The 26,669-nt window shown below is 44.2% G+C and overlaps 2 protein-coding genes across 17 annotated transcripts; one reads left to right on the forward strand and one right to left on the reverse strand.

Moving 5' to 3' along the window:
- Positions 1 to 442: 442 nt before the first annotated feature.
- LOC117897130 (exocyst complex component 4) lies at positions 443 to 26,126 on the reverse strand. 16 transcript variants are annotated; one of them, XM_034805790.1, is made up of 19 exons: positions 25,745 to 26,116; positions 21,869 to 22,026; positions 7,862 to 7,912; positions 7,716 to 7,779; positions 7,336 to 7,664; positions 7,183 to 7,254; positions 6,960 to 6,968; positions 6,783 to 6,788; positions 6,363 to 6,475; positions 6,144 to 6,306; positions 5,865 to 6,075; positions 4,007 to 4,095; positions 3,406 to 3,746; positions 2,597 to 3,350; positions 2,096 to 2,526; positions 1,631 to 2,032; positions 964 to 1,567; positions 702 to 908; positions 443 to 644 (listed from the first exon to the last, which is right to left on the reverse strand). In XM_034805790.1, exons 2-19 carry the CDS (start codon positions 21,932 to 21,934, stop codon positions 468 to 470), a joined length of 4,089 nt encoding a protein of 1,362 aa, XP_034661681.1. In that variant the 5' UTR covers positions 21,935 to 22,026; positions 25,745 to 26,116; the 3' UTR covers positions 443 to 467. The 16 variants fall into 16 exon arrangements, 15 of the variants coding, with proteins under 15 accessions (XP_034661681.1, XP_034661675.1, XP_034661676.1 ...); XM_034805784.1 differs by having other exon boundaries at positions 21,842 to 22,026; XM_034805785.1 differs by lacking the exon at positions 25,745 to 26,116 and adding an exon at positions 22,500 to 22,702 and having other exon boundaries at positions 21,842 to 22,026.
- LOC117897142 (protein jagunal) lies at positions 24,132 to 25,711 on the forward strand. The gene is made up of 3 exons (XM_034805811.1): positions 24,132 to 24,311; positions 24,665 to 25,037; positions 25,118 to 25,711. Exons 1-3 carry the CDS (start codon positions 24,223 to 24,225, stop codon positions 25,247 to 25,249), a joined length of 594 nt encoding a protein of 197 aa, XP_034661702.1. The 5' UTR covers positions 24,132 to 24,222; the 3' UTR covers positions 25,250 to 25,711.
- Positions 26,127 to 26,669: the final 543 nt, after the last annotated feature.

Genomic DNA, 26,669 nt, shown 5'->3' on the forward strand with positions numbered 1-26,669 from the left:
GTTGACATTACTTCCTGTTATTTACAAAATAAGGTTAAACAAAAAATAACAGCGCGAAACGTAAGCGGTTATCTCCTTCGAATGATTCACAGTATTTGTGGAAAGACAAATTTTGAAAATCAATCAAATAATGGAAAACGATGTTATCTTTTATCTGCAAGGGATATGCTCATGTGAGATCAGCCCGAAGCCTGCTATACGACAGACACTTCGTTGTTAATATTTCATTTATTGTGTATAAGCCATTAGAATATCGAATTAATGAATTCTAGAATATGTAAATATATATATGTATAGAAACGGCTACATCGTAACACCAAGTGCTTTCCAAACATGTTCAAAACATTCATAATCATTTTTAGTTTAAGACTAACATACATACACTACAGCTTAAGTGAGTGTGTGTGTGTATGTGCATGGATGATCCACATTTAAACACATATTAAAATTTGTTTGTTTAACGAACATTATACAACCACACCTTTGGAGGGCTTGGCACCCAGTATATCCGAAAGCTTTTGCTGATAGGAAGCCAATAAATTGGCGTCGGTTATGCTGTAGGCCTTGCAGGACAAGTGCAAAGCGTTGAGCAGCTGCATCTCAGAAAATTTTGTGCCACGTTCCAGCAGTGCATTCAGTATTTCCTGGGTGAAGGGAAAATGTTTAACACAGGTGTCTCAGCATATTTGTCTCTCACTTACGTCTGGCTCCATGCAGAGCAACTCGTAGAAATTCTTAGCCTGATCCAAAGCCACTTCCCTCGATGCTGTTATGTTGCTTAACGTCTGCTGCAGGGCAATCGAGTTCCTGCACATGCGCTGCACGGTGATTTGGTCAATGTGCTCCAAGTAGTTGGATGCTTGGATAAGTATGCGCGATGCTAGATGTGCTAGACCCTCAAAAATGTACTAAAAAAAGAATAAATGCATTAGATGGAAGATAAGAGGGAGATACGGAACCTACCCTGGTTTTTCGCGGATGCAGAGTAGCACTGAAGGCTTCATCCATCTCGGAGAGTCGCTTGGTCAGCACCTGCACTTGACGATCCGGCTCAAGAATGTCGTCCTTGGAACCCACGTAGCTGTTGGTCCTTACACTGGATTTGGATCGCAAGTAATGGAAGCATTGGACCCGAACCTCCAAATGCAGCACAAGCAGACATGTGTTTGCCAGCTCATCGAACTCCAGAGCCAAGTTGGTCATCACTTTGATCGTTCCATCCTTGACGGTTATATCGGCGCTGCATTCAGCCGGAACCGAGTTCAGTCCGTTTACCATAGGCCGACGTAGGTCGTTGGCAAACTCTGAAACGCGGCAGGAAAACCATTCCATACTCTCTTGAAGGATGGCCAACTCCTTGAGCACACTGATCTCCACCAAAATCTCCTGCTGGGTGATGCCACCCTCGCCCAAATTACTGGTTAGCATTTCTGCCTCACGAATGTTTCGCTGCTGCACCTGCAGGGGACTCTCCTCCTCTGAGGGCTCGAAGCTTCCTCGCTGCAGCTTGCGATTGCTCCGCGACCTCTGGCTAGAGGTCTTAAGGTCCGTCCAGTTGGGTAATGTCCTAAAAGAAGAGCAAACAGTTGCATGAATATGCAAAAATCAATCCTAAACCTGGTTTCATTACTTTAAGAATCGGCTTATGTCTTCGTCTTTAAGCCAGGCCACACTGTAGATTCTTTTGTCCTCCGAGTCTGGCTGGACTATCCCTCTGTAGGCGCCCTGGCATATCTCCCGGTACGCCTTCAGCAGCGCACACACCATCTTGAGCAGGTCTTCCGAATAACAAGGCAAGTCGTGGATGAGGCTTTTCGTCTCCATAAGTCGCCGCTCGACCATCACAGTCGACTGTAGGAGAGGTCTACTCAAGTTCAGTGCCTTCATTTCCTCGGGACTAATGATCGTCCGCCAGGCGTCTTGGTTTTTCGACAACGATTCAATGGTAAGCTGCAAGTTTCGGTTGTGGCCCTTCGACAGGAAAGAATCCTTTATATAATTGTCCACAAAGTCGTGAAGACTGCACGGTTGACTGGAAGCAAAGCACAGAATGTGAATATAACGCATCTTATGGTGCTGCGCACCGCACACCTACCCTGGCTTGCACTTCATAAAGTTTTCTATCTCCTTGATATATCCCATTAGAGGTAAGTAAACTTTGGTTATAATGTTTTGATCGGGGGTGCAGATCATCAGCTTCTCCCGCTGCTTCTTCTCGTGGGGAAAGAGGCCGCTCGTGGAGCCCTTGCCGCTGCCACCCAATTGAGCGGACAGATTATCATCAACAGAGGCATCCGAGGCGTTGCGACGATGCTCCTTAAACGGTTCATTGTTGCTGCTGCTGCTGCCGCTGCTCCCTACGTGCGAGGACTTGTCAAACTTGAACATTGATCTCTTCGCGCTGGGCACTTTGCGCCTTAGGAAGTATGAGTTTATGTTGCTGGTTGGCTCCGTAAACCCTGTCTGGGCACTCTCATCCGATGCTGCATTCTGTATATCCAAATAGTCGGTGAGCAACAGTTGCAACTATTAAATATGGAGAAGAGTTTCTAAGAGTTAGCATAAAGCTCAAAACATTTATCGGGCGAGTACTAACCACTGACTGGGCTTGCGCCCAAAAGTCCGTCAAGTCGTAGGGCTGTGGCCCGACTACTGAATATTTCTGCCCCACAGACAAATAGTTCTTTAGTAGCAGCGTGTGCGTCTTGGCAATGGCCTTGAATTGCTTGAAAATTATCTCCAGTAGCATCAGCAGCGGGTTGGAGTCTCCAGTGGCTGTGGCACTCAGCGACAACTGGTGTGTTGTGTGGCGCACCACGTTGAGCAGCTCCGTTTGTATTTGAACGCGAAGCGACTCCAGGGAATCGGGCACCTTGTGCAGCATGCCGAATGACTCCACAATAATGGCAACGAAGTAGCTCATGCTTAGCTCCGGGTATATCAGGTCTGCATCCTCAATAATTTCGGCCTTGTCTAGATCGAAGCACTGGGCCATTTCGGCAAGTGCTTTGCGAACACGAGCATTGGCTTCGATGCGATCTGTGGAGCGGCGAGCTCCTATTCCCCGCGTGAAGCTGGAGTTAAGGCGACTGGAATTGCTACGCTGAAACGAGGAGAACGCTTCATTGGCCGAATTCGTGTAGACCTGGGTGACCAACTCCTCGTGCAGCCGCTGATAAAGCTGCTGACGACGCGTCTGCAGGTCTGCCCGCAAGTCGGACAGGCCCTCGACAGCCTGCAGAGGGCCATTGAGCGTGGCTAGTGCATCCGTTAGCGCCTTGCTGGCATGCAAATACTGACGCTTGGCGGTGTAGCTAACCACACGCTGGGGGACCTTTCGCAGCTCCTGACTATAAGTAGAGGAATGATATTAAATCCGTTGAGTGTAAAAGTGGATAATCTTACATTTGCTCCAACATTTCCAGCACGTATTTGTGCTGAACTGCGTCTGTCCACATCTTCTTAAGCTCGTCACGCCGACACTGGAGCAATCGCTTGCAGGCACCCAGGTTCTCCTTCACGGCATGTATTCGCTCCCTGCTGGCTGTCACCTCTGTGGACACCTGGCTGAAGAGTGGCAGTACTAGTGTGAGCTGCTGGTCATGGCGAGACACCAGTTCGTTGAGGCGCAGGTCTGAGCGCTTGAATTCCTGCTCAATTTTCAGCTTCTCCTTCTGACGCTCCTCAGTCGTCTCGCTGAATCCAAGGGATTTGATGACGTTGACCAGAAAGCCACAACCTGCGGACTACACAAGCCAAACAATTGAGGCCCAATTTGTACTATAAGAAAATATCGCAAAAGTGGGCGTGCAACAACAAAAAGCGACCCACAGTCCAAGGTAGGTGGTGTCGTCACCAACTTGGTAGGGCACACAAAACAATATGTTAACAAACAATTGTATGGGCCAGAGGCCGGATTCGCAGTTCGTATTTATTTCTGATTACTTGTTATGAGACAGTTCTATGTTTCGAAGATCATTTTCAGCGTTGGCTTGAAGAAATTTACCTCATCCTTGCCATACTTGACGCCCCGTGGAGGCTTTGTTGGCGGGGGGGCGTCCATGTAGATGTGGTTGAAAATATAGGGCGGTTCTCCTGGTGAACGATAGTGGCACAAGTTAGCTATGTATTAACATTTTATTTCCGGTAATTGTTCTTAAATTTGTTTGAACTGAAAATTTTGAACTCAAAAAGAGTTGTTAGTGTTAGATTGTTGAAATCGGGTTTGGGACTTTCTTGTCAAGGAAATCCTCTCCTGTTACTAAACGGTCAAGGAAATCCTCTCCTGCTGGGGTCAGAACAAAACAAATTCACAAAAAGAAAAAAAAAATCAGCAAAATTGGCCTGGCAATCAGTGTGACCGCGGATTTATCGATGAAATATACCGCACGACCCACAAAATAGAATCGAAATATACCTTATCATTTTTAAAATACCACGGAAATAATAAATCATTTTCCTCGATTTTGATATAATGCTTTCATTAACTACTCCGTGTTCTTTAATTGACACCTTAATTTGAAATGTAATAGATTCTGGATTTTGCTAAAATCAACGAATTATTCCACCATCGATGGTACAAACAATCACTGTACTATCGAAGTTCCGATATATCGGATAAGTCAAATAGCCTGTTTACACTACCTCGCGTTTGCTATCGACGTTCGAATAGTGCGTTTTGAGAACCGCTGATTTATGTGTTTGGTGATGAAAAAGTCAACCAAGTTTTGGATATTAACCACACTATAGGAACAAATGGGGAAATGGATCAAAGAGAGTTGATTCCATTTATTTGTGGGTATGGAGACGCAGCCGCAGTGTAAACAGGCTAATAGTATCGATGGTTTGATCAAAGACAATATATAACGGTGAATGGAATAAAAGAATAGAGTTTATTTGATTTCTTTATCAACTTTATTGTGTAACTGTGTTGTTGCATGTTGCATCTATTATGCTGAGTGCTTGGTTGACTAAGTTGTAAACACTAAAAATTATGCTAAAAGCCAATGCGATAAACCAGTTTCAGTGAAAACTTGCTCCAAAAAGGTTGTTGCTTGCCTCAAAGCTTGACAGCTGTAAATTGTTCTTTGGTGTTTTAAATTGATTTTGGTTTTGATTGTTTACAAATGTGTAATCTGTGTGTGCCTACTTTTATTATAAATACTTTATATAAGCCGCTTACGTTGTGGTGCTTACGCTATGTAACTTTTATATGTAGTGTATGTATACGATTCCATTTCATTAAAACAGCAACGATTTGGGACTGCTCAAAAAAATGTACAAACATTGGGTTAAAATAAGTTAGGAAGGAGTCACATTGAGAGTACTTTCATTTAGTTCCTACGTGTTAGGTACAGATTACTAATCGGAGGTATTACAATAGATGATTGCTTCTTCGTAGTTTTTGCAGATGTGTTTAAGTTCGTTTGATTGGAAGATTTACGAGTACGAGATATGAATTCTTTGCTTTCGTTTCATTTTCACAGGTGGGATCCTTGGGGGTACATAAGACTAAACCTAGACATCTGCTCAATTTTCATTAGGATGTATAATATTGTTTTTTTTACTGCTGTTCAAAGCGATTCGAAGCGATTGCTAATTAAAATTTTGCTTAAAATGTTGCTCATTTGACTAAGGTAATATGATTGCATCTGGGATGATTGTTGGGCTTTTGTGTATTCACACAGATGTTTGTTTTTCGGGTCAGACTAAAGATATTTCACTAGTTTAAGTAATTAAATATGCAATTATTGGTAATCTACTAACGCTGCTGAAATGTGGCTCTCGCTGTAGCTGTGGTTCTCGCTGTGGCTGAGGCTGAAGCAATTTGTGTGGTCGAGATTACTCCTTCTTAGGCAACTCACTATTCATAATGCTCAGGCGCCGAATGTTCGGCTTGTCGTAGTCCTCCATGGATATACCACGCGACAGACGTCGTGATCCATTGGCACTCTCAAAGGAGCCCGAGCTGGCGGTGGAGAAGGCGCGTCCGCGATCCACACCCGGCATCACCACCGAGGTTAGCAGACCCTGGCCCTTGCAGAACAGTAGAATGGACTGAGCCACTTTACCGGGCTGAAAGCGATCACAGATCAAATGTACATGAGAGTGTATGCAGGAAGGACAATCCACTGAGTACTCACTGCATCGGCCAGGACATCGCCAGCCCTTTCGATCTTCAGGATAGTTACGCGCTCCTTTTCAACATCGCGATGCAACTTCTCCACCATGGACGCATATGGGCTAAGCATGCCCGTAATCAATATAACATCCACTTTGCAGCCCTTGAGGGTAAGGTCCTTTCGACTATTGGTGGAAAATGTTAATGGGAGTTAAAGGTCATAATGCAGATGCAAACTCACCTCATAAATGCTTTAACGTAGAGTCCCACATTCTTGCTATTCAGCGATCGGTGTAAACGCTTCTGATACTCGGCCACGATCTTGTCCTTGTCCGGGTTCTCGCCAACGATTTGCTATAGAGTTTGTTGTTTGTTTGCGCAGTGTAAGTAAGCAGAACATTTGCATGAGACAGACAGTTGATAAGTTGAGCAAGCGTGAACAAATAAAAAGCCACACTACTTTGATACTACTTTTCCAACACTAATATAACGGCTACAGCGTACAGTCATGCACAAAGATAGACAAAATGCAGAAAAACAAAAGCAAATGGGGAAAGCACTTGAGAGTTTTTGGATAGTTCTTTAGAAAATGTTGGCAAATTTATGTAGCTTCAGGCCGATGTCTTGTGGGATCAAGTTTGGAATAGGAACTAGTACGTACCCAGTGCTAAAAGAAAGTAAAGGGGAGATTTAGGGAATAAATAAATAGTCGAACATGCTACAAAATGGACATAGGGAAATTTTGTAGACAAGCGTTGTTGTACCAATTGATAAATTGAGGTAGGGTAGCTTTGGAAGAGACTTATTTAGGAAACGAAACGAGTTTTGATCTGTTTACCTCCATGACCTTAAGCGTAGACGAACAGAGTTCGGATCGATTGGTTGGTCGTTACAAAATCGAACATAAAATAGAGTAAAAGTAAAGTGAGTACAACACCGATTCAACACCAACAACAACAACACACACACACACACACACACTCCAGGGACGCAATCAGTGGTACATTTGAACGTAGGTCACAACATCTCTAGCCCCCGAAAATGTAATTTTAACTACTTACATGTCCGAACTTGTGATACATAAGAAAGCTCTCAGCCGACTGGGCCACCTCATCGCTTTTCCAGCTAATGAACTGCAAGGGGAAGGCAGAGTGCGCACAGATTAATTGGTCAACTGATGAGTCCAATCAGGCCAGTCAGGCTCCTCGACCTACCTTGCTCTTGAACGACTGCAGAACGCTGGCAGCGCTGCCGGTGGCATTGATGAGAATGAGCCCCAGAGCCCGGCTCGGATGTGCCAGGCCAAAGCGGGCCAGCACATTGGCACCAGCCCCCTCACCCAGCCCAATTACGTACTTCACATGCAGATAGTCCAGAACGGTGACCAAGTCTTCACCCAGAGACTGCAGCGAAGGAAACGGAAAGCCTTCGGCCAGGGCCTCGGCGTTGTCGGCATGTCCTGGCACATCGACGTGGATGAAACAGGAGCGTTCCTTTATCTCGGTCATGCAGGGGCTGCTCACGAACTCCTGGAAGGAATTATCTGTAGGGGAGTGCCGGTTAGTGACAGTCAGCATCCATTTGCTCTACTTACGATTGCAGCCCAAGTCATGAACAGTGATGAAAACAGCTCGCTTCTCCTGCTGCGACAGGTCGCCCTAAATTATGCCACGAAAAACATTGTCAGCCAACACTCGTCTGGCCCGAGTCCTCGTCCTCGTCCTCTTCTAGTTCCCTTACCTGCACTATGACAGTCAGATCTCCGCATTTTTCCGTGTTGATGTTGTACTTCTGCAAAGGCGTTATTCAATATATGAAGTGAGACCAATTAAAGTGCGAGAGAATTGGAATTCTCCATGCTATGTGTTAGCGGAATCTTGAAAAACTTTGAAAGCAACGTAAACGGGGATAACCATTTTCACGATGCTGTAAACACAAACTCAAGCGTGTAAAATGACGGGCATGAAATGACCAAAAAAAGAAAGGAGAACCGAAAAATGTTTTGACTGTGTTTGACTTGGTGTGCGTTTGCTTTTGGCAGGTCCTTGATGACGACCCAGGAACAATGCTCATGGAAGTTAAATTGTTGTATATCTTGGGCCTCGTAGTAGTGACAGCAGAGAGACTCCAGAGCAACCTCTTTGCGGCATTAACCAATTGTATTAAATATTTTGTGGAATTCCATTCAATGGCTTTCTATTCAATCGATGCCATTGGCTCCTTCAACTTCATAAATTACTTATTCCGACAGTTGACTCGTTCTGGGGCCCAAGCCAATATCGATCGCTGAAACTCAAACTTCACACAAATGCTACGCAGCCCACGGTGCGAGCCAGTATATTGGAACAATGCGTTGTGTGTTCGGCTATCAATTTCAGATGGGTCTTGCTCTACCTAAGCTCGATTCAAAATTTATTAAAGCGGAAAGCAAATAAACCCGCAAAGCTTCCCCCCAATGGGGGTTGACCGGGTAAGCTGTCCATTGTCAGCCGTGCTGGGCATCCTTTATGAAGACACACACACACTCGAGACCACACCTACGAACGAGATATACATATGTATATGTACATATGTATATGTAGCCATCGAACACTTATTGAAATTGAGTGAAACTGTACAAGTGTCAAGCACAGTTAGAACTCGAACTCTACCCATGTCTTGGTCTGGCTACGGAGCATATCTTTTGGCCAAGACTTTGCCTAAGCTCTTTAATGTTTGTTTCGTTTAGGCCCCCCTGGGAGTGGGGCTGTGTAAGCAAAGTAAATAGATAAATAAACGGAACGAGTACCCGTCGTATTATGTAAATGCATTTGTTGAGTGCTCGGCGGCAGGCGGCAGAGACTCCACCTGCGAGAGAGGAGAGTCAAACATGCCAATAAACAATTTTGCATTCAAATTAAAAGCATAAATAAATCATACAAATTTCCTGTTTTGCGATTATGCGCTTATTTTCCTACGGCTCTTGAGCGGAATTTGCATGGCTGAAGGCCAGCTGGTCCAACAAAGCCGGGACCGGATGCAGGATCAGAGAGTTGCGCTGGAACGACAATCGAACAAACAACGACAGCGCTATTTGATTGTGGTGAGTGGGCTGCTTGGGGTGGAGGAGGTCTGGCAATGGCAGTCCGGAATAATGGCAGAGCAAACAACAACCAAATGGCGCACATTGTCGTCACAAATCAATTGGCATTAATTGATTGCGAGTGTTCGAGTGTGCGAGTGTGTGTTTATGCGTTTTGTGTGTGTGTGTTAGTGAGTGAAGGACAAGTGGCAAAAGCTCAGCATACTTTAGGAAAACTAGCAGAGATCCAATCCGAATGTAAAGATGCCAATCAAAGTCAAGTATTTGTATCTAATTTTACTTGTAAGTGGAATTTGTCACAGCGGACAGATTGCAAATTATGAAATTATGAAAAAGAACCACTTTGCTGTTGCAATTCGGTGGTGGAACGAGAGTCATTACTCGGCGAAGCTAACGGCTGGCGCCACAGCTGATGGATCGCAGCAGCGCAGCGCGAGAGCAAAGGGCCCGAGAGAGGAGAGGAGATATTTCCCCATAGAATTCCCCATTTTCTGAGTAAATCGAATAAACTGCATGAGAGCGAGAGCGAGCCAATCCGTCCGCTGTTAGCAACAGTTCGCTGCTCTCTCTGTTAACAGCGCTGCTGCCTTAAACAGATTGAGAAGGAAAATCTCAACTTTCGATCAATTTCACAGTGTGCTATCTACTATTTTTACCTTCAGAATTTGTTGTATTTCTGCACCTGCCATTCGAACTGAAAGATCCAATACGAACCACATTCACAAATGCACTGATGCCATGAAAATCGCTTATAAATAATGAAATTGCCAATAAACGAGCGGAGGACAGCGCCAGGAGTGTACGTCACCTGCTGTGCCACTTGGCTGACTGCACTTTACGACATGTCGATGCTCATTCATTCATTCAACCCCTACCTGCTGGCGCATTATTGATGATCGATGTTTTGCGGCTGGCAGAGCGCCTCAACTCGACTCTGGCTGGATGTAGCATCAGCAAACCCGTCTACATCCGTACATACACATGTCAAGAACGGAGGAAAAGTTGTTTTTACTTTCAAGTGAAATTCTGTTCTCGGTTTTGGGTGGAGAACGAACTCTCCCTGGCTGTCGGCTCAGTTCGAACATGGTTCTGCGTCAGAAGGGCTTTTGCGACAGTTTGCAGCTTGTTTGCTGGCTCTTTACATCGTCAGAGGCATCAGAGTCATCAGTCAATTAAAAGCCCATTAGGCTCAATCGTTTGATTTATGTTGGAAAAGTTTCGCTCCCCGCGCATATTAATTGACTGCCACCCAGTGGGCTAACGGCTGCACTTTGCCTTGGATCCCTCCGTCCCAGTGCATCTCGGGCTCTGATTGAGACATATGGCGGCTGACTACTAGCTTTCCTGTGACGGAAACACGTGTAGCTGGTGCATGGATGAATTGATGGGAACTTGTCTGGTAGTCATGGGTCGTCAGCTGACTCAATTGAAAACTGCCAGATGCTAATCAATCAATATTTGCATACCCATTCGCAAAGTGCGGGCACTCCACCAGCATTTGTGCTGTGCAATTATTTAAATAAACTTTCCCTCGACATCCCAGCTTAACCGACCTTAACCGCACCAAAGCTGTTTTCATTTTCATTTTCATTTGACTATTTTTGTCAGTGGAACATCCTCCTCTGCTATTTCCTTTACTTTACGTTTCGATGTGGGAGGGATGGGGCTGTAAACACGAAACTTATTTTTCCATCAACCGAATTGAGCAACAAAGAAGTTCGCTACACGAATTGCATTTTCATGTCCTGTCCCCAAAGTTTGTTTTCAGTTGGAGCAGCAGCATCCAGGTACTCGTAAAGAAAAGGCAAAGCATCAGGGGAACGTGCATAAAATTGCAGATTATTCCGAGTGGAGAGTATATTACAGTCGGAATATCATTTCAATAGCTTTCGCCTGGGTATCAGGAGCAGCTGCACCAGTATCTATACAGTACCCATGTTTAGGTAGCAAATATCTGCATATTATGAGAACTCCCGCACCACCATGTGAGCGGGTGTACTGCACCCGAAATGTTGTCTTTTGTTGCATGCAAAGCGGAGCCCGAATGCCTGCAAAACATGCATGAAACTGTATCCACTTGCTCTTGCTGTTTGCCCAGAGGGGGAATGAGCTTCATGTGGGGTGCGTGGCGGGTGTGTGTAGCATGGAGATGGGAGGCCAACGCATAACTGAGGCATTGCCCTCAAGCTCTGACTGCAAGTTGCAGCTGCCACTGCTGCTATGTACGTGTCAACTCGTTGACCTCGTTGCTCCTGCCTCAATTCCTCAGCCCCTCTTCCGCGTTCCCGCTCCCCGTCGCTCCACCATGGATAGTACGGATACGCGCCCTCGCCAGCCACTGTTCCATATTTTTCCCTGATTTTGCTGACGTTGCCAGTTTTCTGTTTTTGCAGCTTTTCGCAGCTTCCTGGCTGACTGCGCTTTCACTTTTGCCGTTGAAGCCCGATCCTGTTCCCTTTCTCGACTCGTACACCACCCCATCATGATTCCACGCTTAATGTCGTAATCATGTGGCAGAGTCCTAAGTGCCTATTACGTACGACAGCCCCATATCACTCCACTCCACTCCACTCGACTCTTGTGTGTGTGTGTTTGCGTTTGCCCCTGGCATCCCGTCCGTCCGTCACTCAGTCACTCGGTCGATTCCGTTGGATTTCTGCTGGAACCTGATGGATTTCACAGTGAAAAGGTTTTGATGGCTGACGGATGATGGATCCCGTTTCCGTCAAGCTGCAACTAAGTTGAAATCCGTGTTTATTTTAAATTGTACCCACATTTGTGTGTGTATAAGTGGTTCGGTTTTTGCTCAATGTGCAAATTATTGAAATTTCCTTCATGCCGTGATCTATGACATCCTCTTGGAATGTTGTCAACTGTGTGCTAAATCGTTTAGCAAAGGTCTAACGCGATTAAAACGAGTGAAATGTACTCAAAATAAATCTAACAAAACACAAAATGTTTCAGTTTTAACAGTGAAAAGCTTCAAGCGACATGGAAAGTGTATTCTATTCATAATTCCCATCATTCAGTTTCATTCTTTTGCCTATGTTTACCTGTGCAATGAGAGCCAGTTGGAAATGGGTCAAGATCTGTCTTTGATTTGGCCACTGAGCAGCAGAGCAGCTGTCCAGCTCAAGGGCTTCGGCGGAGAACAAAGTCAAGCCAAGAGTCGAGTGCCCTAGAGAGAGAGAGTCAAGTCCACCACAAGAAGTGTCTGCCACTCCAACAGAAAGTCTATTTAACAAAGTGCTGGCCATTCAATCCCTGGCCACAGACACAGCCACAGCCACAGTCTTCCTGCTGCTTCCACTTGTTATTTGCCACTTGCCACGCTGCTCCCTGTGTTCGGTTTTCCGTTCCGCTAATCAACATTTCCCTTGCCAGACACGACTAACTCAATCGCCGGGATTTCTCTCTTGGCTACATTCATTGCATTCGTAATTTAAAGGGGCAGCGCCCAGAGCCCTGTCCCTGTCTGGCAGACAAATCTTCGTTTATTTATTTCGACTCGAACAAAAATGTATTCGAGTGTAAATGGATTTTTGCTTCATAACCGCTGAAGCACTTTGGGGAGCCAGCTCCAGCTCCCTCCGACTACAACCCCGACCCCGACCCCGACCCACTCGTGGTTAAGTGCTGTCATGTGTCGTCCCGGACACTCTATGCCGGTCCAGTGCCGCTGGGAGTTTCCCTGGATATGTGGACCAGGATTGCGACGTTGGCTTGTTGGGCGATGGAGTTTGCAGGCATGCGTGAGGGTAATGTAAATATAATTAGCTCTGGTCGGCCACGAACCTGCAATATTAATGGTTGTGCATTTTGACACAATCCGGGATCGTTCCATTGAAAGCGCATTAATCATAATAAATATTTCAAAATGCCGCAGGTCGAATTATGTGAGCTCAACATGTTGCATTGCGGTGCTCTGGACATGCACAGAGAGTGCCACAGAATTCGATTTTTGCAATAATAAATGCACATACAAATTGCACACAAAATATCATTTTCTGCATAAGTAATTTCAGCGAATAATTTGAATTTGAATAAAAGGAATTTCGAGTGTACACAGGAGAATGCTGGTCTCTGATCTATCAGAGCTCCCCCCACACTCTACCAACAAGGGTAAGGAGCTCTGCAAACCCATTAAGCAGGCAAGACCAACAATATCGGAGCACTAACTGCTGCAAGAGCTCAGTAAGAGTGTTGGAAATTTATGGAAAAGTTTTCAAGAAAAGAGATGCGAAAAGTTTTGGTTGAGGCGAGAGCGTTTTTTAATAGACAAAAACAAATGTGGGAGCGTGCAGGCCGGTGCTAAAAGCCACCAATTAAATGTTGTTTAAGCTAGGCAGGAAGCCACGAAGAGGCCGACAGGTTCAGGGTAACACGCGGCATGTGGGCGACGCTGCCTTGAAAACTTTGACACTTTTCCCATGGCAAAAGAGGCAGCAAAGTGCCTCAATCTGCTGAAGAACCGAACGAAACCCACTTCGTCAAATGAAATTTGGTATATTCATGAAAGAAAAATAATACAAAATACAATTAGATAAATGGAACGCATGTTTTTCGATGCCTGCAAGGTCCAGGGGCGATGTCAACAAGATCCTCCTGTCCGGCCGTAAGGGGATACCATACAAAGGCAAGAAAAACAAACTTAGAAACATCAACTTTGCCGTCCGGGGGAATGGAAGTTCGTCCAATGTGCTGGACTTGGCCAACTGATGCCATGAACCTGAAAGGGACCATCGAGGGGCAGCGTGTGAGCCAGGACATATTACAGCATATTTGCTTCGAGCCCGAAAATGGAAACCCCGCGGGCTGTCCTTTATTATTCAGCCAAAAGCTCAAAAGGCACAAAAATCTGTTGGAATGCGCGTTTGCAGGGAAATGAAACTGGAGAAATTCATATATAATGCATGGGCTCACATGGACATGGACTCAGCCGCCTCGACATTATGTTTTTTCCCTAATTAAATCCCCTCGCATTCATCCGCCCCTAAAGGGATGAGCGCTCTCAGCCGAAGGCAGCGAAAAACTAAGAGGGGAAAACACAAGCGAGCAAAGAAACAAAAGCGAATCTGGCAAAATATATTGCTGCGGTTGATGCCAGCCAAAGTCCTTTCCTCAGCATATTTGAATTGCAATTGCAGTCCCGTTTCGTTCCGTTCCGTTCTGTCTTGTCCCTGTCTCTGGGGCTGAGCAGAGCAGATGAGGAAATCAAATCATGTTTAAGCCATTCACTGCTGGGGGAAGGGTTCGTGTGGCAGAACTTAATCCAAGACCAGGAACTGGATAAGTTACAGAGCTTAATTCATTTCTTCTCTTGCTTCCCGTCTTGAAATAACTTTGGGATTTATTTCGAAGGAACACAAACAAATCTTGAAACATATTTTTATCATTTTCTGCAATGGTTTTGCTCGTTCTGTGCGGAATGCATTGTTGTTCCTTTGAGAAATCTTTGCAGGACTCCATTAATATGAGTAGCTTGATGGGTTTAAGAACTCAACTTGCTGGAGTGTAGTCCACTTTGACTTAAATTGGCCCTTTCCAGCTCTGTCAATGTCCGCTAAGTCATAGACCAGCCCCCTCCAATTAGCAATGTCATCAAGAAAACAAAGGCGACATAAAGGGCGAGCAAAGACCATAATTTGTGGCATTTAAGCACCTAAATATCTATGGCCTGGTCCACGTAATTATTGTGTGCCAGATGCGACCACAAATGGCACGTAAAAAGAAGCATTGAATGTAATGGCCAGCCACAGAGTGCCACAGCCTAGCACAAACTCATGCAGGACGACAATTATGCAATTTTTATGAGTCACAAGCCAGAAAGTATGCTACGGCTATGCCCTTTGAGCGAGTCCACAGAGAAAAGGTACGAATAAGGGAAAAAACCATCAGAAAATAACACCAAATAGCAAATGGCAGCCTGACAGCAGCAGCGGCCACAGAGGATGGTTCTGGACTGCTGGGCATACAAGGTCTCTGATCGTGTTAGAGACCAGGCTAGAGCCGTAACATTTGTTAAAGTTTGGGGCAGGACACGAAGGCAGGTTGCAGGTACAAGAAAATGCCAAAATGCAGTCTTTAATATATCAGATACATAACTGCAGGCCAATGCAACTAAATGTTTGACTAGGATGTTATGTTTTATAGGTATTCAAATAAAATACACAGATGGAACATTTTCTTATTGTAGCATACTCTGAAAGAGCTGCTTAAAACAACTGCAAACATATTTTAAAGGCAAACACACACAAATATTCCATTAGCAATTCCACGCATAAATATACTCGCAGCGTTCTGTTAAACATTATTTGCATAAATGCGATAATCGCCCATAAGCGAATATGCTAGAAACAAATCGCAGGCCGTTAAGAGCCAGCCAGTTCATTCTTGAAGCAACAACTCGAAATTTACCGATGTGTGTATTATGTACATGAGTTTGAGGAGCACCTACTCAAACACGCAGGTAATTAAACACACACTGAGAGTTCTAGAAGCGCATTAGGGCACTTGACAGGAGGCAGCGATGCTGCGAACGGGCACAAAGTACGAGTAGAACCAAGTCAGCAAAGGAGTGCAGTCTGCAGTCTGAGAAATGAGCTGTCAAAACTTACGCTTATCTTCTCGGGAGCCGCAGAGGAGGAGCTCGCGCTGCCGCCGTGTTTCGGGGTGCCCGGCTTCGACATGATTCAGTGGAGAAGACGCGGTTCTTCCACGGATTCTTGGGGTCTTATTGCGTTCTAACTTTGGGCCAACACACAAACGGTGTGTCCTGAAATCGCTTCTATTAGGCGCACAGCAGCACTCGACACCGATTTCACTGGCCACCGGCTTGGGTTTTCTCCGTATTGCAACGTTCAAAGCACAGCGACGACTGTGCCAAGCTTTATCAGAATCGAACGAGCGAGCCAGGCCCAGTCATCGCCGTCGCATCATTCGAGACCCGAAAGCCCCAACGCACCACAATGGGGCGTTTCACGAAAAGTTTCCCTTAATTTACAGATCTAAATTTGCAACTTTTTATAACTTTTGTAAATTTGTTGAAGTAAATAAGAAATATTAGGTTGAACTATTTGTTATGGCAAATATTTATAAATAAATACTTTTAACTTGCAATAAAATAATGCAAAAGCTACTTGGATATATCCCACTGTGCGTCGCGGCAGAGAAACGAAGTGAAGCGAACGACGAAGTGGGGAGCAAAACAAAATGATGGAAGATGAAATGGGAAAACGGCATCGGTTTCTGGGTCTCTCTCTCTGTCTCTCTCTGGCAGAGAAGAGATGTGCTGGTGGCCCAGATAAGAGGGTGAGCTGCGGCGTGGGGTGGGGTTAGTGTTGAAATGTTGCCGTAGGGCAGTTAGCTGGGAAGGTGTTGTTTCCGATGCCCGCTACAGAGCTGCCAGACAGTCGTTCGCAAACTGCGTAGCTTCGAAATTCAACCAGTGAACCAGTTGGGAAAGATGAAACGAAACGAAATACTGTAAATTGCAAGTAGACTTTGCATAAAGAGTATTCATAGTGTTTTGCTCTTTCATTTGATATCTGGCAACTCCGAGAGCAATCCAATTCCGTTGCCTGCTTTAAAGAGCGCAGCTTTCCATCCACCCACACATTGTCCATGTCCATTTATTCTTCGTGCCTGTGCGTGCGTGTGTGTGTGTGTTTGGGTGGTTGAGTATGGGTCTTGGATTATGTTTATGTGGGTGTTTTCGTGGGGCTTATGCGAGCACCATAGCACAGAAAACCATCTTTTGTTCACTTCGCTCAGAGCCTTGCTCCCTGCCGTATTGTCGAGCAGACTCTTCATTGTTTCTGTTGCAGTCCGTTGTTGTGGGTGTCCTAAGCAGGCGAACGCCTTTTTGTTTTGATGTGCTAATTTGTCAGCGCGCGGGAAATGCGCACACCCCGCAGCCTCAGACCAACCAACCATCCAGCCGCCCCGTACCCCTACCAGCCACAACCAAAACGAAATGCGCATTAGAAATATGCGTGTCCTAGGTCAAGCTGGGCATGCGGGGGCGTGGCACGTTGGCACGAAACAATTTCGGGATGAATATGGAAAATGGTTGAGAAAAATGAAAATAAATATGCATAGAAATCGTGATGGCCCTGTCCTCGAGGAGCTGCTGCCAATGATGATGATGGTGATGGTGATGGTGATGATGATTGTGGTGCCAGTGAGGATTACGTTGGAATGTGCTGACATCGCCCTTTGATGCGCTGATGCAGCGGGAAAATGTTGAATTAATTCAAAGTAATTTAAAGTTAAATTGAAAAGAGCACACGCCACACAACCAAGAGGGAGGACTAGTCTTGTAACCGCTGCAACAATTAGGGAATAATCAAATAGAGGAGAGAAAGTCCTTTAAACTTTTAGCTACATTTAATGCAGTCAAGACAGAGGACAAGAGGGATGGCATTAAGGCCGTTTAGGAACACAAAATATACGTTATATCCATTGCATTTTCGAGCATGATAAAGCAATTAAATTCCAACATGTATAAATAAGTGCAAATATGTAAATGAACTTCAAATAAATGTATAAATTAATTGAAATATATTCCTTAGCGCCTATTCCATACACCATGCAGTACTTAATTTATGCTGCGTTTGTTTGAATTGTTTATGGCAGGGCTTAACGCTTTTCATTTACCTCCGATACTCGTCAAACAACACAATGGATAAAAAGTCAAATAATTTGTATTTGTGCGCTCCACTTTCACATGCGCTTTAATTAAACAAAAAGCAAACGCCCTGACGGTGATGATGATAAAAAGAGCATAAAGCCAGCGCAGGAGGACATACAACGACAAAGGAATTAAACAAAGGTGACAGGCCAACAACAACAGCAGCAACCATTTTCCAGGCAGGTGCTCGGAACAACAGCGGGAACGAAAGCGATTTATGTGTGCGCGAAGGAAAATGTCGAGTAAAACAAAAGCGAATAAGTACAAGATACGCGTTACTTAAGCGGTTAGCCGGTGGGGGCTGCAAGCTGGTGGAGGTGTGGCAATGTGGCTGTGTAGAAAGCGCAGCTCACAAAACAATGGAGAAAGTTGCTAGGAGACAACACAGACACCCCAGGCAAAGGGGTGGCAGAGGAACGGATGAGTACAATTGAAAGTCTGTAAGCCGATTGCCGAAGGCGTCAGCCGTATGGAAGCACAAGTCAGGTGGGAGTGGCAGTGGCAGTGGCAGGTGGACTATGACTGCGACTGGAATATGGCAAGCGAGGGAATCCCATTTATGGCAGTTCCTAAAGTACTGTGGAGAAGGAAAAAACCCAACTTACAGACAACATTAAATTCTCGCGGGATAAGAAGCGACTTATCAAGAGTCGGTTAACGGAAAGGAAACAAAAAAAAACTGCGCCTCCTCAAGAGCGTTTGACAAACAGTAGGAATTATCGTGTTCTTTCTTTGAAATTGTCAAGTGGAGAAAGTTACACATTCAGGCATTGAGATCTGCAGCAGCTTAAGCAGCATTCTCGTGCTCTGACCTCAGATGGATTCAAGTGCAGGGACTTTTAAAGGACAAAACTGTATGCAAACATTTTCACTTTCTATCCAGACGGCAACATCCAGGCCGGCACAGGAGGCTGCTGATGGAAGTGGAAGCTCTGGCTGGAGGCAGGAACACTTAAGCCCAAATGGCAACACAAACACACGTCTTAGGAAGGCCAAACAGTCGAAGGATGACAGCGTGGCAAGTGCTGGCACCCAGCACCACAAGCACCAGCCACTTGCCTCCTCTCTCTCTCGCAGCAGGCAATCAGCGAGACGAGTTTTCCCCAGCCTTCAAGATGTCCATATGTACAGACTCGTATGTATTCTCGCTCGATATTTACGCATTTATTTATGCCGCTCTTTATTAGCTTTTTATCGTTCATTTATTTTGCTCGTTATGTTCGCGTCGCGACTCTGCTCCCCCATGTATTTGCGCTTTTTTGCTGCTATTTTCGGACCGTTCAACGCATTCCCCCCAAGCCAAGCTGTCGAGAAGTAGGCAAACACAATCATCCGTACGAGTACAAGCATTCGCCTGATAAAGACATCGATCATCCATGGGGGGAAGCGAAATCCGAATGAAATGCAAATGAACTTATTGGTCACCCAAATCCCTCAGCTGATTGATAAGCATCATCACCATCGGATTCCACTCGCCAAAATTGGAATTCGAATAAATTTTTCCCACTCCCCAACCACCACAAAGTCGTTTTAGGGCAATTCGCGCCCATTCCCATGCCTATTCCCCCGCCCCTGTGCTCCAAGCTGAACGAATTACGAGGCTCTGTGGCCCCGAAAATTCAATTAACATTTTTAATTCCTTCACTTTGCAATACTTAAGAACACCCCGGCCCGCTGGGGGTGAGGCAGTGAGAACCCCCGACAATGCCAAGGAGGGAATATTATTGCCACGGGTCTATTTTTAGCCACAACAATAAGAAAAGTGGCGAAAACGGACAACGGACAACGGCTGTCCCCCGAAGCGTAGATGTTCTGAATTTCATTTCATTTTCAGTAAAGTTCAACAATTCTATACTTATGAGAAATACAAATACTGATATCTGCGAATTATGAAAACCAATCCCTTGCCAAAGGGGAAGAATCGAGAATTTTCTGAGCGGAGGGGGGCTTTCCTGCCTACTAATTTCTTGTGGATTATTTTAAAAGACTTTTCAGGGTAGACGATCGCCAAAAATCGTCTCGACGAAATATGTATTATAAATAATACTTTATTTTGTATTATTCGTCTGTCGTGCACAAAGAAATAAACAAAATTCTCATTTTTCAAATGTGCTTCTCTCGCTTTTGTTCGCTTATTGAGAATTGTTATTGAGATATTGTTTTCAACTTGATTCAATCGAAAGTGTTCAAGGGAAATGTGGAAAAATCCAAAATTCCGCACTGATTGATATATGATCATATTTTTCAGAGAATAAAAATAGAAATTTCTGGATTTGTAATTATTATTTTTAGATTTTTAATCCGAGAACAATTGGAAACATAAATAAGTAAAAGTACTCTGTTCTATGTACTGGGTCTTTCCATACAGGAACTATATATTTATTTATGTACATTGTGATGACAAATTCGACATTTAATCTTTCTGCTTGTGGCTTTGGATCAACTTTTATATGAACACAAACTGCTTATCGGGTTTATATTGTGAGGGAATTCTCGTTCCCTTTGCCATATGAATCTGTAGATGGGATTCGCATGAATGTTCGAATGTTTATGAGTACTTATATTTCGCACAGGCGTTTTACGTTCCCAAATGTTATGTATACAAAATGCTCATGCTCGCACAGAGGCGATTGCAAATGGGTCGGACATTGCTCGGGAGGTACAATGAACTCTGGATATGGATGGGTGTATGGGTGTACGCATGGGTGTCTTTGTGTGCCTTAATTAATGGACATGTAATACCAGTAAATGTATTTCCATACTCCGATGTAACTCTTTGCTGTCGCTCAATTATTTTACTCCACCAGTCAGTCCCTGACAAATTTGTTTGTGCTTCTGTTGGAATTCCATTGTGCTGCAGTTCAGTAGATGTACAGATGCACATATGCAGAGATGCTGTGCTGCCACAGCCACAATGACCACACAATTTCGGAGCTATTCGCATTGGGACATTTATTTTTAGCCCGACAACGGAAGATACGGCGAGCAATGACTTGTTTATACCCTGCGAACAGGGATATAAAGAGTCTCAAATCCGTTAATGGAAGAGTACAAATATATGTACCTATGTACGTATGTTTGTTTGTTGCTATAATAGAAAGCATTCGAGACTTAATTTTCTATCTGAAAGGAATGCATTCAATTAACCCAATAAATAGCCAGTCAGCCAGAGTGAGTAGTGGTACCAAATGGTGAGTTTCCCAGCTCAGGAACATATGTATGTATGTACGTACCCTCCCCTCTATTTGGGTCAACCAGACAAGCAGTGTCTCTGTCCCATTCCGACTAGAGCAACATCCACAGCCCCAGCCCCCAGAAACATTAGCGTCAAAGGCACACACCCGTAAAAGGCCAGCAATCACTCTTGTGATAGCGACAAGTGTTCTTGTGACCTTGATCCGAGTACATTTTGGCCCCACTTATTGGTCCGATGTGTATAATGTATTTAAGATTAATTAAAGCAGCCGAGCCGAGCCGAGCAGAGCAGAGCAGACACAGGCCCAACTGGGGGACGGGACATGAGTTTTTGACCCCCGCCCACGAGCAATTTGCCTCTAATCAAATAAATATCGATATGGCACGGATGTGTCTGCACCATGCCATGGGCGGGGTCGGGTCCGTGCTTATCCGACCGCCCCTGGCCTTGCGGGGACTTTGTTTCGATTCGTTTCGTTTCGTTTTGCTTTGTTTTGTGTTTTTTCTTTCGATTTGTGTGAATGTGTGAAATACATTTTCCGCCTCTAGCGATGATTTACGAGCCATGCAAGCGCACATGACTTTGGCCAAATAAATTCACGAAAGGAAGGAAGGGAAAGTACAGCAGCTAGGAGGAGAACGCATCTACCAATGCATACAAAATTATACTGGGTGTGGGGTCTCGGTGGAAGCCAAAACAAACAGAACAGAATCATATATCTCACGATTTGTGGTCACTTGATGCCGGTACCTCGTAAATGGTATTCATAACTCTCACCCGCTCCACCAGGCTTTCGGCGCGACGCGCGAACGAGGCGCGTTTGTCAGCGGCGTGCGCAGACATGTCGGCAAGGGACTGGATATACTTATGCTTGGATGAATCTCGAGTCTCAAGGTATCACTGGGGATAGGGCGAAATGGCGATGGGGCCCGCAACTGCAAAGAAAAGAGAAGGAAGAAAGGGGTAAGTTATTGTAGGCAGCCGCTTATCTAAAGCAGTTGATCGATGTCGATGTCAGGTTTTAATACTAGTTAGGCAACTATCACAAGGTTCACAAGGTAAGACGATAGGTATGTAAATATTGTCGGTATGTAAATATGTATATTTCGGACACTAAGGCTGCTGAGGGTGCCAACATGCGCCGCCACAGAAGCTCCGACAGGGGAACTCGGAAGCATGGGGTCGGGTCGGTGTCGTCCCACAACAAAGTGTGTTAATATATAATTGTGTGGCGGCCGCAGCGAAAGACAAACAATAATCAACGACTTGGCGCAAAAGTGCAATTAATTGCCTGAACTACATACATACATACATATGTACATATGTACATACATGCATACATACATGCGTACATTCATACATATGTACATATGTATGAATGTAACGCGCTTCTATTTCGAGAAATTACCGATAAATCCGTTAGATCAGGAGCACTTTAATCCCTTGATTTAGAACTCTCAGCTGCCGAGCTCAGAGTCAACATTCGCACAGAAATTATCAACAACGGGCATTAAGGAGAAACCGCAGAGAGCACTAGAGCACTGAAGTTCGACCGATCGCATGCGGGTACGCGTCCAACCGGGAGAAACAGCGACGTTCAAATGATGACACACGTCCGCATGCTCGTCTTTTGTAGACGCAGAGCATAAAGAAAAAGAAAACCCGCGAGCGGCAGAGAAAGAATGCAAAATTCGTTATTTTTATTTTTAAATATGCGCCCTCCCGCCATTATGTCCCAAGCGACCCGCCCCATCTGCTTTCCCCAGGGTTTTTCCCTATTCTTGCAGATTGATTTATGGATTTCGATGCAACAGGTGGGGAAATAGGCCTAAGTTCAGCGAGAGCCAGTGGGCGGGCGGGCACTTTTTCCGTACTGGAGCTGATTGGAGGACAAAGCTTGCAGCTGAATGCAATTTGCCTAAATGCTACCCGTAAGTGCCCTTAATTATGATAATTTCACTCTGACGTAGTGGAAATTAGTTTTCAAGCCAAAAGCTTTGAAATTACATATCTAATAATCTGCGATAAGCTATTTCTAAAAATCAAAATCTTTATTCCACATTTTGCAGTATAACAGAAAATAATTGTATCTGTAATTTGAGCTCCCTTCCACTTAAGTCGGGAAAATAATAATTAAATATCAAACGTAACTGACATTGGCTCTTCTGCACAGTGGCGCTTCCAGGGATGGCCGTTTGATTGTTGAAGCTCGTCGTCACGCCATGTACAACACTGATGCCGATGGATACGGGATGTCAACTTACTTGAATTTTGAAATACCGAATCGTGGGCGTCACCAGAATTAGAAAAGGCCATGGTGGAAGAAATCCACTGATGTTCGTCAGAATTTAAACTTTTGAATATACTTTGCTCTAGAAACTAGTTTTGTTTCCTAGTCCATTCCATGCTTTTTCACACAATATGTAGTTTATATGTATAAACTATAAATGTAGTAGCAATTATGTAGTAACCGTGTAGTTACCAAAAAGTCTATTTTGGTATGCCCTGCATTTTCAGAGCCGATTTTCAATAACAATACAATAAAGAGAGCCTTTGATCTTAGTCTTTCGTGTAGAAAATGTATTCATCAATCGGATAAAATTAAAATTTTAATGTTTGGAGTTCTAGCTAGCTTGTAATATTAAATGGAATAACAAAATTAAGGCATATGATCTTGCTCGGTATATTTACGGTATATCTTTAAAATAAGAAGGTATATTTTTTCGACAGTTCCGCTGAACACTAGGGCTGGGAAAACATCGATGGTGTAACATCTGTTGGCTTTGCAACTACACCTACACTTACACATGAATCCATTAAAAGATGTTTTACCACTATATAATTTGTTAAACTCTTAAACACGACCACACTTCTTAACTAAGCATCATATTGTTTAAATTATAAGAACATTTCCAATGCAACACCTTGCATGCCCTCATCAACAACCATCGATAGCAACAAATATCGACAGAAACACCGAAAATCGAACAGAAGTACCTGGTCAATACGGATTCATCGTCAAGTAGCGATTAAATACCAAAAAAAAAAAAAAAAAAAAATAAATAAATATCCAGCAATTATTATAAAAATAAGAGCAACGACGTGTAAAAGCGAAATACGACGGCAACGAAATGGCAACGCGCGGTGGTCCAACGGTCGCGGGCACCGACGGCAACGACTTCGAGTTCAGGCAGCGCGTAGCTGGCACATATCAAATTAGGTTAATAACACTACACTTGAAAACCACTACACTTCCCCAGATCACCCACACCCATTGGCAGGAAATTATCTAATTACTAGCAGTAGCTGCGACTGCCGGAGCTTACCCTAGCCAAGTGGGCTGCAGGAGAGATGCGGCCGCAGGCCCCAGCAACCACTCCGTGGACGGAAGACACACTCGGACGGACCAGACGGCTACGCTACCTTGGTGGGCAATGTGCCAGCATGGCATGTCATGAGCCTGGCTACCTTTGGCAGTAACACTGTTTGTGTACATGTTTGAGCATAGGGTCGCAGCCGGAAGTAAGCCAAAGACAGCAAATTCACGGTGGAAACCTTTTCTTGTCGTTGCAGTTTGTTGAATAAATCACGATTGAAGTACTGCATTTTCTTCCATGCCCTTCTCTTCTTCGTGATGCTGGCCAAGCTGACATCCGACATATTGGATCGCCTGGACATTTTCGTGCTGGAGATTGAGGAACTGGAGGTGCCTCCGCCGCTTTGGTGGGAGTACGTGTGGGCTGGTTCGCTGCTCACCTCGTTCCTCGGCCTGTCTGCGGCACGTGGCAATAAGGTGCGCGAAATGCAGAAGTACATGATCGCCATTCTGGTGTTTGCCATCCTGCCCTTGTTCTACTGCTTCGTCTACTACTTCTCGGACGTGTGGGAGTTTGCGACCCTCGACAAGTCCCTGGAGCTGGACGAGACGGACATTTTCATCTGGCGCGTAAGTGGAAAATAGATCCAGTATCCAGATCAACCCTAGTTCTTGAATAATCCCATTAAATACGAAATTCTTGCTTGCAGGGCTATCCGTATGGAGTGTTCTGGTACGCCTTCTGCTTTGTGGGCTTCCAGGTTCACGGATTCACGCTCTATTTTGCCTACAATTTGGTCAAGGTCTGGAAGGCCCGAACTGCCACTCGCAAGTTCCAGTAAATTTCGACATCGAGGTCGAGTCGAGGTTGCGGAGAAAGTACTAAATACTCGCCAAACCAAACCACTAAAACGTCAAAGCGAAACGCTGTAGGGCTAGATGTAAATAATTTGGAACTTAAACTTAAATCTCTAGTGCACAAAGCGTACAGAAACTAAACTAAACGAAGTTAATGCAGCTGTTAAGGTATCGCACATTTTAGTCTTACAGGAGAGGAAAGGAGAGGAGAGCACATATTTTCGAAGCCAAACGAGAATAGAATCACGTTAAAGTTATTGTTAGTTGAGAGTTAAACCGTTCAAAGATTAAATAAACAGACACTATCCATATACATACATACACACACTTCACACCCCTGAACGAATGTGTGCACACGCAGCCTTGTGAAGTGAAGTGAAGTCAACTGAAGACGAAAATGCAACTGAAGCCACCAAATTTCCCCGAGTCGGAAGCAAAACCAAAAACAACTTAGAAAACTTCATTTTTTGCTTACTTACATTTCGACGTGCCTCGTGTTTGTTAGAAACGTTTTATATATATTTACACACAATTATATATAGTGTATATATACTATATACAAGCATATATATCTATGTTCATGTCTATGGATGAGTACTTCGTCTTCGTCGCTAGGTCTTAGTTAGTCTTCTTTTTCTACGACTTTCGCATCCGTTCGTTATTCATTCATTTCGCTATTATTTATAACTGATTTTGAGCACACAGCATCAGCCTGTGTGTCGAGTGTGTCGAGAGGTTTGTGAAACTGCCCCAACAACTACTATTCTATTTACTATACTTAACTGACATGCAAATGACATAAGAAGCAAAGTTTATCCAGTTCTGATCGTCAATAATATGATATGTGGTAATGTAACAGTCAAATCAAACACAAAAAAAAGAAGGAGAATTTAATTTTAAAGTCAATTTTAAAGTGTTTTTTGAATCGTAAATTGTTCTCCGAATTTTTAAGTAGTTTTTTTTAACAATTGATCAATAAAGATACATTTGTTCTTCTGAGTGGGTTAAAAATACGTGCGCCTCATTTATTTCCTTCTTTAAAATTAGTGGAAGAGTTTAATTTGTTTAAGAAAATATTTTGAAAATGGGATGGGATTTTACATGGAGTCCGGCGAGTCTTCGGAGCTCTTCTTCTTGATGGCTACAAACCAGGGGAAGGTTATCCGCACAGAATTCTATACAAATAATTCCATAAAAAATGTAATAGAAATTATAATTACTATGTATATTTCAGCTTTTTCCATAGGTGTGCAACAATTTTGGAGTTTCTTCAGCAACTACTATTACTATACTACTATAAAATACTATTTTTAGAGGGTTTTTTCCCAGCCAAAACAGAATACCCCAACACACCCATGCAACCCCCTTGTATGACCGTTGCAATGTGGCCGAAAGGCTGACTGT

Source organism: Drosophila subobscura, chromosome O, assembly GCF_008121235.1.
Source record: "Drosophila subobscura isolate 14011-0131.10 chromosome O, UCBerk_Dsub_1.0, whole genome shotgun sequence".
NCBI classification, from domain to species: domain Eukaryota; kingdom Metazoa; phylum Arthropoda; class Insecta; order Diptera; family Drosophilidae; genus Drosophila; species Drosophila subobscura.

Coding starts and splice junctions, on each gene's coding strand:
- LOC117897130 (XM_034805784.1), bottom strand. CDS start 21,934: ATGTCTGCGCACGCCGCTGACAAACGCGCCTCGTTCGCGCGTCGCGCC. Junction 3,747..4,006: donor TCAAGTATGGCAAGGATGAG/GTAAATTTCTTC, acceptor TGGCTTGTGTAG/TCCGCAGGTTGTGGCTTTCT. Junction 2,527..2,596: donor GGGCGCAAGCCCAGTCAGTG/GTTAGTACTCGC, acceptor CATATTTAATAG/TTGCAACTGTTGCTCACCGA.
- LOC117897142 (XM_034805811.1), top strand. CDS start 24,223: ATGGCAACGCGCGGTGGTCCAACGGTCGCGGGCACCGACGGCAACGAC. Junction 24,312..24,664: donor GCTGGCACATATCAAATTAG/GTTAATAACACT, acceptor TTGTCGTTGCAG/TTTGTTGAATAAATCACGAT. Junction 25,038..25,117: donor CGGACATTTTCATCTGGCGC/GTAAGTGGAAAA, acceptor TCTTGCTTGCAG/GGCTATCCGTATGGAGTGTT.